Genomic DNA, 12,137 nt, shown 5'->3' with positions numbered 1-12,137 from the left:
AATGGGCATGTCAGGATATTAGGTACAGTTTTGCAGTGCGAGTGTATAAACGTTATTTGCATAATTTTGCTGAATTTCTGAAATTTACATCTGCATTACTTGTTATGGAGTTTTTCTTATTTTGCTTTCGGATCATCATAACAATGAGTTGGGCTAGTAATCTGTAATGTGGTGGAATATACTAACAGGTTTCATATTAGAGAATAATAAACTGATAATTCGTATATAAAACATATGAAATTAAATGAATATAAGTAAAACAATCCCAGTTACAAATTGTATTTCATTTAAAGATCAGGCAACTTATGATATGAATTTTGCCCTATCTTACTTTGATATAAGTCCTGATAGAATCTACTTTGAGATGAATCTAATATCAATTTCACTTAATCTTAGAATATGTGTATTGAGCCGATTTTTAAGACCACTTGTAAACTATCCAAAAGCAGCATTATTATTGATTGCCACTTTACTAACAATTTCCATTGGCTTGGATGATGGGGTTAAGAAAATCATTCGATTACAATACAAATTATAAATAACGATTTATTATGAACTGCAGCTGCAATTTCCCACAGTTGAAGCTGCGTTTGCCAATTGCACACCTGAATACTCACAGCCAGGCAGCATGACTCATGTGTGTGCAAGTTTCTGTCCTTAGCCTGGTCAATTGCCATGCCTGAAGTGAAGTTGACTGAGGGCACTTGAGTCGGTACATAAATCCCTAGCAACGTAAAGCGAAATAAATTGCCAGTTGCAGTTGAATTGCCCCACTGCCTCCCAGCCTGTAACTGTAACTGAGACAGTATTAGCAGAAATATATATATATCTATATATATATATACGGCTCCTTTATTTTGCCGTAAATGCACTGCCAATAACAACGTGAGCGAAAGAAATGTAATTTTCCGTTTTCTTTTCCTGCAGCTTCTGGTCAAAGCTCGGCGTCGGAAGTTTTGTTTATATGCTATGATTTTAGCAAACAACAAACTGAATAACAGAATTTACTTGCATTTTTGGCATTTTGGACCTGGCCAGTGGGGACCTTGTGAAAATATTATTTAAATTGCGCATACGACGGATTGGACGCCGTGGCAAAACTCTCAGACTCTGGCTAAAAACTCGAAATAAACTCGGCACATTTACCGCTAATCGCCTCCCCACAGACGCATTAACAATTTATCTTGTGTTATTTTATGCGAAAAGTTTTGCCAAATCCACACCAGTTCGACCCCCAACCCCTGATCCCCGCTGCCTCTTACAACCCACACCAAATCGAGTGGAGCATTCGAATTGAAAATTGTGCTGATGGAAAAATAACAATGCGATGCGCATTATTTCAACAGAGGCATCGATTCTGCTGGGAAATGCTAGCAAATGGCAACTGACTTTAATATATGTTTGTGTTTGTGAGTGTAAGTAAATGTTTTAGATGTATAATTCGAGTAGAGGAAACCACATTCCGAGAAGCTGACTTCGAAACATGAATTTTTTACCAAAAAATTCGTATAATTGAAATTCGATTTGATAAAAATAATATAAGAGGGATGGATATTTTAAACTAAGACACGAAAAATTCCACAGTATTTTTAATAAAATTAAATACATCCTTATTATCCACTTGAGGTTCCATCTTATGTATTGTGTTATTCAATATAAACTTTTCTCACTTGTTCTCTCAGTTTTAATCCCAATTTAATCAATTTAGTTAATCGAGATGCCAACTCTTCTGATAATTCTATCACCTAGTTGCCACTTACATAATTAATTTTCATAAGCATCAAATTGATTTTAATCATCGAATGTGCAAGCACCCAAATAATCATTTTCATCGTTAAGTAAAAGTTTCTGTTACGGACAGTTTAAATTTACGAAGAACTCCTTCACTAGTTAATTTGCAGCAATTTAACATCATTTGGAAAGTGTGTGTGTGTGTGTGTGTGTGTGTATGGAAATGCCGTCCCATTGACCCAGCACACAATCCATTCCAATTAAACATGAGAGCTCATAAAGTTTAGGCGAAAACCAAACGAAGCAAAGCAACCCAAACCATAACCCGAAACCCAAAGACCATAATCTTTATAGTACCCAAAAGGCCATGTGCGAAAATTACAAAATTAACCCAAGAGAACTGACCATGGCAAAGTAAAAAAAGGAGCAGCAGCAGAAGTTGAAGTAGATTCAGACTTTTGGCCTATAACAAAGGACTTGGACTAAATGCGGGGGTCAACAAAATGAGCTGCCCATTTCGAGAACTGAACCAAATGCAAATTTCAAAGTTAATCATGGTGAAATTATATGATATGAAGTGAGCAGCAGAGGCGGAGAGAAAGTGAGAGATAGAGATAGAGCCAGAGAGTGAACGGAGAGAGACGGATAGTTACCCTATAAAATACCCTTTCACATTGTTCATTTGTCAAACTGAAAAGAGGCAACAACAGCTGCTGGGGTCTGAAATAGTTGCCAGCCTTTTGACAGGATTGTCAAATGAGATTAAAATAAGCTTCGTTCGTCAATCGACTTGCGTTGTGTCCCCACATACAGTTTCGCACACATGACAATGGAACCATTTCGTATAAGAGTTATCCCAATTCAGCACCACTCACCGCCAACCCCTCAACCCTCTGCTACTTCCACTCCATGGCTCTGTCCTATAATGGCCGCAGCAAATTTATAGCAATTGTGCACTAAAAGGGTTTTTATCCACGCACAACAGCTTGACCAATAAAGCAACTAAGCGCATTTGAGCATCCCCCTTTTTCTCTCTCCCCCTCCTTTCGCTTGCGCTACCAATCTTCTAGTGTTGGACAGCACACAGGGAATATGTTACGGAGCCTGTGTGCAGTAGCTCAGTTTATTGCCAAATTGAGTTCTGTGTGCAGCTAAGAGCGGGAATGGGGGTAGATTTGAGGGAAAGAGGGTTGTTAGGGAGCACAAAGCATTGTTAGCTGCTGGACAAAATGTTGTCAACAACAGCTGCACAATTGAGATAAACTTCAATTTTCGTAAATTGTTTAGTTTATTGAAAAATGCGACAACTTGAAGGCTGCTGTCAGAGCAACGCACTCTCTTTTTCTCTCAGTTTATCCAACTCTCTCTCTCTCTCTCTCTCTCTCTCTCTTTCTGTATATCTCTTTCTCACTCACTCCCCCTTACCCCTTGTCTCTGTATATTTGTCTTTTTCTAGCTGCTTCTCCGTTAAGCGCTTTGAATTTTAATTCAATTTGACTTTAGTTTAGTTTTGAACGCACTGCTTCGACTCAATTTATTGGCACATTTTATTTTACGAATTTATTGAACGCGTCTCCTCGTTTGTGTCCTTCGAATTTAAAATTGAATGCGAGTTTGTGATGTATGCCTGATGGCCACTTAAAAGCTCAGTTTATTTGCCAATCCCTAAGCCTTCCACTCCATACACACTTTGCTGTCGTCTGCTTAAAACAATTGAAATATATTTATATTTTATTTCAACGTACCTAATTTTCGTTGGTTTGTTTCAGGTTTCAGTTTACTGTAGCTGCTGACCAGTTGAAGTGGCAAATAAATTGCTTAAACTTAATCAATCTATAATATTTAATTTAATTATGTTCGTTAACGAAAACTCAAATTCAATCATCTATTATTCATTTCTATTGATAATCTGATTCTAAAAGCTCAATTTGTGGACAGAAAATATGTTGATAGTGGAATCATTCTATAAATGACTGAACAATCTCTCTTTAAGCTTTGAAGTGTGAAATTTGACAAAACAAAGTAATCGAAAATCTAATTTAGCATTTTAGCTTAGTATATTTAGTCAGAGAACTTTTTTTTATTAGATAAGCGATGCTCACTCACAGAATTATAAAGAGTTTCAGTCATTCGGTGGCAGCTCCTATGAGACGAGGCCCCAATCTGCAGGCATGCCAAATAGCCTACAGAACTTGAAGCACTCTCAGTGAAACACACACTGGCATCCACAATTTGGGCTCTCAGTGTGTGAAGGTAGCAAAAACTGTTTAAGTAGACGGCTCGTTTAGTTGCATAAAAGCCAAGGCAGCTTAATTGCATACGTGTGAGTTTGAGGCCAACAAAAAGAGCTAAAAAAAAAGGATGAAACTGAAGAAGCGAAATGTTGTAGTAAGTCATGGGCGTGGTGGGCAGGGTTTGTGTATATTATACGATTAAGAGTGAGAATTTATTATGTATTTTGCACCATCGAGCAGGCCGAATCGGATGCTACCAAGTGCTGCAGCAGCCACTTGCCTTGCAACTAAGACTAACACACATACTACACGTTAGTTGACTGAAGATACCTCGACCCCTCTAAACCACCCCCCCCACAGTTCCACTCTGCTCAATGGCCCCCTGGAGCTGCAGCGTCTGTTGCGGTTTGGCGCTTGTTAATTTTACAGTGGAAATTGCTTTGGTATTTACAGTGCACTCGGGCAAAGGCGCATTACGGACACGCTGCTATCTTGCTCACACTCTTAGTGCCTCCCTCTTTCGCCTTCGCTGTGGGCCAAGTCGCTTGTGTTGTTTGTTTTGTGCTATTTGCGCTGCATTTTCCATCGACAGCTGCTCAACATTTTCACGTAACGTCTGCTGCTTGATTGTGTTTACTCACAGCGCGGCGCTTCCTCTACCTGACTACACCCATGGCCCTACAGAACCACCAGCACCACACACACCCACGCGAATGTACAAAAATATTCCCTCTTAGGGCTAATCAAGAGCGCCACTTTGTTTGATAGCCGCCACAAAGTATGCTTTGGCATATTTTGTAACCTGCTTATCTTTAAACTAATTTGTTTCCCCTAATTCGCTAGGGGATGACAGTGCCTGTAGGCGTGGGCGTGGGGGTGGTGGTGGGAGAGAGGGAAGTGGAGGGGCAATTGCCAACACAGACCCTAGTCTGTTACATTTCCATTCGCATTTCGCCAGTCGCTTTTTGTGGTCGCCTTTTTATCAAGTTTGCGGTGCGTTTCATTACCCAGACAAAGACAATGACAACAACGAATGACTATAAAACAATGCAGCATAAAAAGCAATGTAAGTCCTGATCCCAACTCCCCGCCATGTCCTTCCCGGCCATAGCCACGTAGTGCCCCTGTAACAAGTAAAAGTACTCTACGAGAATAAAACAAAGTAACTATAATAAATGTTTGCAAATAAATTTTGAGCTCTCAAATTTTCTTCTTCTACTTCTACTTCTTCCTCTTTTTCTGGTTTAAACCAAAGAAAAAAAAATGAAAAAAAGTTTAAGCACTTTGCTCTCTTTTCATTTGGCTGCGGCATCTCTGGTGGCTGCAGAAGAAAATATGTTTTATGTTGCGAAATTTGTAAATGTTGTGACTGATGAATAGGAGAGATGTTGCAAAGTCATTTGTATAAACCTACATATAAGAAGTCGAGCTTAGTATGTGTCAGTCCCTAACGACAATTCACGAAATTTGTGTGCGAACTTTGATTTGAGTAGTAAGACTAATGTTGAACGAATGCTGTTCAAGTATAGAAATTAACTTGATATAGCTCTAAGTATTTGATGAAAATTTCAAAACAGATTACAATTGATATAATTTCTATCGATATTTCTTTTAAATCTTAAATACGGGCTTCACACATTTGTCAAAATCGCGGATTTCAATTTGTAGAACTCCTTAAAGTATTTGAAATGGAAAATCAATTGATATACAATGATCAAGTACTTTACAATAGATAATAACTCAAGTTGGCACTTCACATTAAATCTAATCAGTCGCACACAAGATAAAAATAAAATATAAAAGAAAAACATACATTCAAAGGCGTTGCATGCCACCACGTGCCACAGCTTTGGCCTGCCCACAGTCACTTTTCACTTTTCACACAGTTGCAATCAGAAGCTCTGATCTGAGGTCTATAAGTATATGTGTATGTGTGTGAGTGTGTGTGAGTGTGTGTGTGTGTGTGAGTGTTGTTCTCTCAAGCGCATTTTCAGCTTAAAGGATTTACATTGAATACTGAATGTTGATACTTCATATGAGTTTAGTTTTCGACTCGGTCGCGAACCGTTGCTGCCTGGAAACAAAAGCCGGCAACGAGATTCTTCGATTTCCATAAGTGAATTTCAGCCCAACAGTCGCTGGGACATGTTAAGAAGCCAACAGTGGGCGTGGTACACTCTAGGGCGTCATATGCGCACAGACACACACTCACACATACATAAATACATACATATATGTATGCGCAAAGTCGATGCCATATCTTTGGCAAATGGTGTCATGTACGATATGTGAGAATCGTGTTGTACAATTTCATGGCTTGGATTTTGCCAATTTCAAATGTAAAGTCCCAGCCCAAAAGGGAACCCCCTTTAGAAATGTGGCAAGGACAACGGGGCTTGAGGTTCGCGACAGAGTGATGGAGTTGAAGTTTTAGCATTCGGCATCAGCTTTTCGTGTGTGCGTATTTGGTTTGCTAATGGGCAGCATTTGGGTTTTCAAATCAGTCGGAAAATGCACTGTGAGGTTACCACTCTTTTTTTTTTTTTGCCTCTTGCTGCCTTTTCTTCGCTGGAACATGTAAAGCCTGTGCAGCTTAAGGACTATGCCAATGATATAGTAGCTCTGCGCAGTTGAGGCAAAGAGGCATTAAGTCTTGTGACTTGTTACCATGATTGGTTTTATTAGACACTATGCCCAAACAGCGGATATTTATTGTGTGAGATAGATCAGACATGAAAGATAAACATAAATCAATCATTCATGAAATAATTCCAATATTTGACTTTTATAATTATTACTATTCAAATATAATAACATTAATATCAAACAAACGTTTAAGCATCTGTCCAATCGATATTAATCAATAGATTTTATACTTCTAAATTGACAACATCTTTTAATAAAATAAAACCCTTGAACAATTATTATCCTAAAGTATATAATGCTAATAATTGATACATTATTTATTTGATTTCAGGTGGCATGTAAAAGGCAACAGAGAAAAGTGAAATCATCAATTTAATAAAATAAAATAGTAACAAGAAAAAATCTCCCGTTTAACGAAATAAAGTGCATTTTAGTGCAAACAGGAAATGAAAATGCAAAAAAGGCAAAAGGGATATGAAAAAATGCAAATAACCAAAGCGAGTTCAATGCAGAACTCACAACTCTGCTAACCTCAACCGTATTTACACAATTCAGAGGGAACTAGCCCAGGAAACTCAATACGTGAGCGAAATCGTATGTGAGGCACTGTGTAGCTGACTGCTAATTGTGACTGGCAATTGAAGCAAAGCTCAAAACGGAATTCAACAAAAGCGCTTTCAGATATCATATATGCATTAAGTACAACCGCAAAATAGAAAACCAACCAGAAAAAACGAAGTAAATAATAATTAAAAAAAAAGGAAATTGCGACTGCGGGAAAAAAGAACACTAAACACGAGATTGCAAATGTAAAAATTGATTTCTGTGGTTACAACTACGGATATTGTTCGCATATATGGCTACAAATCGTTGCGGTTAAAAAGGTCGTGCGGGCAAATTAACAATAAAAAACGTAAAACAAATAAACTTTAAAAAACGAAAATAATCATCGCATAATCTGTTAAACGACTTTAACAGGATGCAGCTGCCAAGTATAAAACTGTGCAAGACTTTCATTATTTGCATCGCCTGCCTAACAGCACTGCCAGGTGAGTGTGTAAACAGTGTGACCAGAGTGCCATTGTATCGGACAATTAACTCACGAAAGCTCATATACAGTAATTGGATTTCTGGGTCACTTATCTCTTTTTGTGGTTTCATAATGTTGTGGTTTCAGCCTTTCGCTTTATAACTTTGCACAGTTTGCTCGATTTTAGCTCTCACTGGCAAATGGATAAACCACAAAAATGCCATAAACAACCTCAAACTTTTGTGTGCGGTGCAGCAAAATGAGTTCAAATATTGAAAGCCACAAATTAATCGGTGTTCCAAATAGTCAATGCGAATGTTATTTCTCTTCGATAAAGAGACTTGTTTTAAATATGAATTATTTATTCATTAAATTAAATTATTCAATACAAATATTTAAAATATATATTTTATGTCTGAAAGACTCTAAAATTGTTAGACAAATATGAATTAAAATATACATGTCAATAAATAAGTTTTTCTTTGGGCTACGTGAGTGGAGCTCTTAAATTTTCTTGCAGTTCTCAGGTGATAGTTAGGAATCGCATTGCCCAGGCATATACCTAATTTCCCGTCTGCGTATTTTATGACTTACCAACCCGCCAATTTCCAGTGTCCAACAGGGCACATTTTTGAATTTTTAAATATTGTAATTTGAAGCTAGGCTCCAGCTGGTTTGTCTGAAACGACCCCATGGAAAGTTCATTTGAGTTCAGTTATTCCGCTCTTCATGATTCATCGTCGCTGTCTGACGCTTTCGGCTAAGTGGATGCAATGACTTGTCATTTTGTCTGCATTTCCGTTAGCTTTAATAACGTTTTATATTTGGCCGGCTTAGCTCCGCATTTTTTACGACAAGCTTTCGCTTAATATTTTTATACGTATGTTTTAGAGTCGTAAATGCAGAGGCGGCTCCTTTATAAATCTCCACTTTATAACGCAGATCCCATTCAGCATTTTATATTAAAAAACTGAAAAGCCGTTGCACACTGAGTTGAACTTGAAAGTCGTTTCACCATCTACAAGTGTGCTGCATTTGAAGCTTGTGGGCGGTAGGCAATTCATCAATGCGACTTCCGTTTCCTGTCTGGAGCAAAGCTACACAACAGCTTGATTTTGACTCTGTTGACTCTTGACTGACATGCTGGCAAGTGACGTTGCCACAAGTTGGTCATATTTTTAGGTTGCCCTCACACACACACACCCACACACACACACACACACACAATCACCCACACACTCTCTTAAATACACAGAGTTGAGCGTAGTTTTGACGCCTGTTTTAAAATTCCAATCACGTCGCGCATATCCTTCACTAGACACGCATTTCAATGGCCAACTTAGAGAGGGCAGTGGGCACTAGTTATAGAGGAGACGGGAAGCGGTAGGCATCTAGAGGGAAAGAGTGAGTGCCGCACGTATGTTGCAAACAAAAATATACGCGAGGTTACATTGAAACTTATGTATATTTGAATATAATATAATATTATGAACGTGATAAGTTTGAAAATTTGCTTCACGAATTTTGAAAAAGTGTTAGACTAAATATTGGTACAATAATGTTGAAGACAAAATGTTTGTTTAAAACCGATGTCAGGCTACAGAAACTTACAGATCTTTGCTCGGACGAGCATAAAGGTTTTTAGAAGCGTTTGTACTTGGAGCGTTTTGTCAAGAACTCGAACAAAAAAAATATAGATAAAATATATTTTTAAGAATTTCTCCGTTCAATAACGAATCTTAAACGTTATGTTATTTGTTAAGCTTATAGCACAAATATATATTAAGATTTAAGTCATCTATTTTATTGTAATTGTTCTAATTGTTCAAATTATTTAATTATTCTACTTTAACTTCCTTGCTTAAATTAAGCCTTCCTCATGGAATAGCCGTCGCCTTTACTCATTTTGCAGCTAAACTAAACTTTTGACACACGGACCACATACACACCAACACACACGCACACACATACACACGCACATACACACTCACATGGACTTGTTGTGGCAGGCACGCAGTGTTCGCGACGACTGCCGGAAATGCCAAGAACAACGTCCAAAAAACAGCAACAAAATGGAGAGCAACAAAAATCAACTGTTGGCATGTTGACGATTCTTTTTGCGCCCCTGCCTCTACCCACATCCCCACTTTGCTGCCCTCTTCCTCTTCCGCTTTGTTGTTCGCTCGTTGCGTTTTTTCTGTTTTGTGGAAATTTTTGCCAGCGTAATCACGATTAAACTGTCAACGGCATACTAATTAGATTTTTATTTTTATTGCGCTATGACAGCGCCGCGTGACGGCGTCACCAGACGTCCCGCGTCCTGTGTTCCCTGTCCCGCTCCCCTCTTCCGTTCGTGTTGGGTATATGAGGTCTGCTGCTTAGCAAGCCTTGGCTCTTGTCCCCCTACCCCCCTTGCAATTCCCGCCAGCCGACGCACCAGCGCTATGCGCGCGCGTGCCTCGCATGACCAAGTGGCAGCTGAAATCCTGTTCTGGTTGCAGCACCCAGTTCCTAGACCTGATTCTGGTCGTGGCACTTTGTGGCGCCTGCTACTTTTGTGATTTATGTCTTATCATATTTATGAAAATTATTGTTATTGATGGTATTCAATATCATGGTCCTTGGAATGCTAAAACAAAAAAAAAATCTCTTTGATTGATTGAAATATTGAGAGCTGAAAACTTTGGGACTTTGGGTTACGTTAATGCAATTGATTTAAAATATACGTGTCAAAGATTCTAAAAATAGAAATCCCAATTAAGTAAATGTGCCAGAAACAATTAATTTAGGGAACTTTTCCTTTTAAAGTCAAGCACACATATTTTGTGCTCCAGCTCGTTAAATAATCTGAAGAAGCTGCTCTCGACAACTCGTAAGATACTCTGGCAGTGGGCATTATTATTCTGTTAAGCATTGTGTGACGTATTGAAGCAGATTTTTAAACTTTATAAGGTATACAAGTTGCCATATGTTGTATTTATATTTTGTTATCATAATTAAGCACTTGATATATTAGTCATTGAAATAAATTATTTGGTTCTACAGAAATTTTGAACAAACTCAACCATTAATTAAAATAAAATGATCTTATTTTTCAGTAAATTTAATAATAAATTAGCCAGAGTATTTTAACTTCAGTATATTACTTCCGTTACTTTTTCATTTTTATTTACTATTCTCCCCGCACAAATTCCCTATTTGGTGTTTTCTTTCTTCCTTGTTTTTTTTTTTGTTTTTTTTTTGTGGACAATTGTTGACAGTGTTGAGTTGTGTTTTTGTTTGGGTCTATTACTTCCAAGCTGTTGAATGCGTTACCGTTCTCAAGAAATACACCCAGCCAAATCCCCCAGCTTGAGCTCTGCTCAGCTCAGCTGCCAGCGTTGCCACCTCTCCACAAAGTTCTTTGTCGCTTCGCCTTTGTTAATGTTTTTTCTCCACCGCTTTTTTTTTTTCTTCTTTTCATTAAGTTCTCACCGGCATAGGATGTGAAATGTTTTGTTATGCTTGTGTTGTTGCAGTTGTTGGTGTCGTTATTGTTGTTGTTGGTGATGCTGCTGGCTCACTGGTCCAAGAGCTAATGCGGCCAGACAATGGCGGCGGCTGTTGTTGTGGGGCGGTTGGCGTGAGTTTGAAGTGAAATCGGAGCACACTTTTTAGCGTCTGGCTAAAAAAAATGTTATAAAAATACGAAAAACACAACAACAACAGCAAAGGGAATGAGTTACCCGTTTGTTGTTATTGTTGATGTTGTTGTTATGCCTGCTGCCAATTACAAATGCTTAAATATTTTTGCTAGCAATTTAAAATAATTATTTTATTTGCATGACCAACAAGCGACCGTTGTTGTTGCTGTTATTCTATGCAGTTTTTGTTTTTGCAAATTATATGCACTGTATGCTGAAGTATTTTGCACTGAACTCCCCATGTTCTTTGTCTGACAGCCTGAAGTCCTGCAGTTTTGCGGTTAGCTTTTTAATTTGTGCTCACACATAAAACCTCGGAACAACCACAACTTCGACCCAAACCCCAACTGCTACTCCCCTTGCCATTCTCATTTTTTATGTGTAAGCTATTGCTATTGTTCGGTTCTTGCTGTTGGCATTGAGTCTAAGAAGCTCAGAGCTTAAAGAATATAATCCAAGCATCAAAAAAAAAGAAGAAAAACCTTAACATTTTGCTATTTATTGTTTCGGAACCGAATTTAAAACTCTTTTGTAAATTCAACATTTTGCGTATAGCAAAATATACGTAATTGTTGTTTACAACCAAAAATCACAAAGCAAAGCTATTTGTAGTTTGTATTTAGTTTTATTGACTTGTGAAAAGTTGTTTAGAAAACATAGAAATTTATTGCGGATTGAATTTTATAATAATTTTATAATTCTTTCTCATGAGTTTATTTGATTGGCTATTTCAAAATATAAAAGTTTGCCTTCAGATATCATAAATTTTCGCGGAATTTCGTATTTTCAGATATATTACATTAAAATCATTGA

General features: G+C 37.8%; 1 protein-coding gene across 1 annotated transcript in view; it reads left to right on the top strand.

The window, feature by feature from the left end:
* LOC6561355 overlaps positions 1–12,137 on the top strand; it is a 63,686-nt gene that overhangs the window by 17,596 nt on the left and 33,953 nt on the right. Inside the window, exon 2 of the mRNA XM_032736596.2 lies at positions 6,943–7,660. Within this exon, the coding sequence (XP_032592487.1) occupies positions 7,591–7,660 (70 nt within the window). The 5' untranslated portion in view covers positions 6,943–7,590. The remainder of the gene's footprint in view (positions 1–6,942; positions 7,661–12,137) is intronic.

The sequence above is a fragment of the Drosophila grimshawi genome, unplaced genomic scaffold, assembly GCF_018153295.1.
Source record: "Drosophila grimshawi isolate 15287-2541.00 unplaced genomic scaffold, ASM1815329v1 contig_1377, whole genome shotgun sequence".
Classification (NCBI taxonomy): Eukaryota; Metazoa; Arthropoda; class Insecta; order Diptera; family Drosophilidae; genus Drosophila; species Drosophila grimshawi.
The sequence above is the reverse complement of the archived record's forward strand: the minus strand, read 5'-3'. Positions and strand labels throughout refer to the sequence as shown.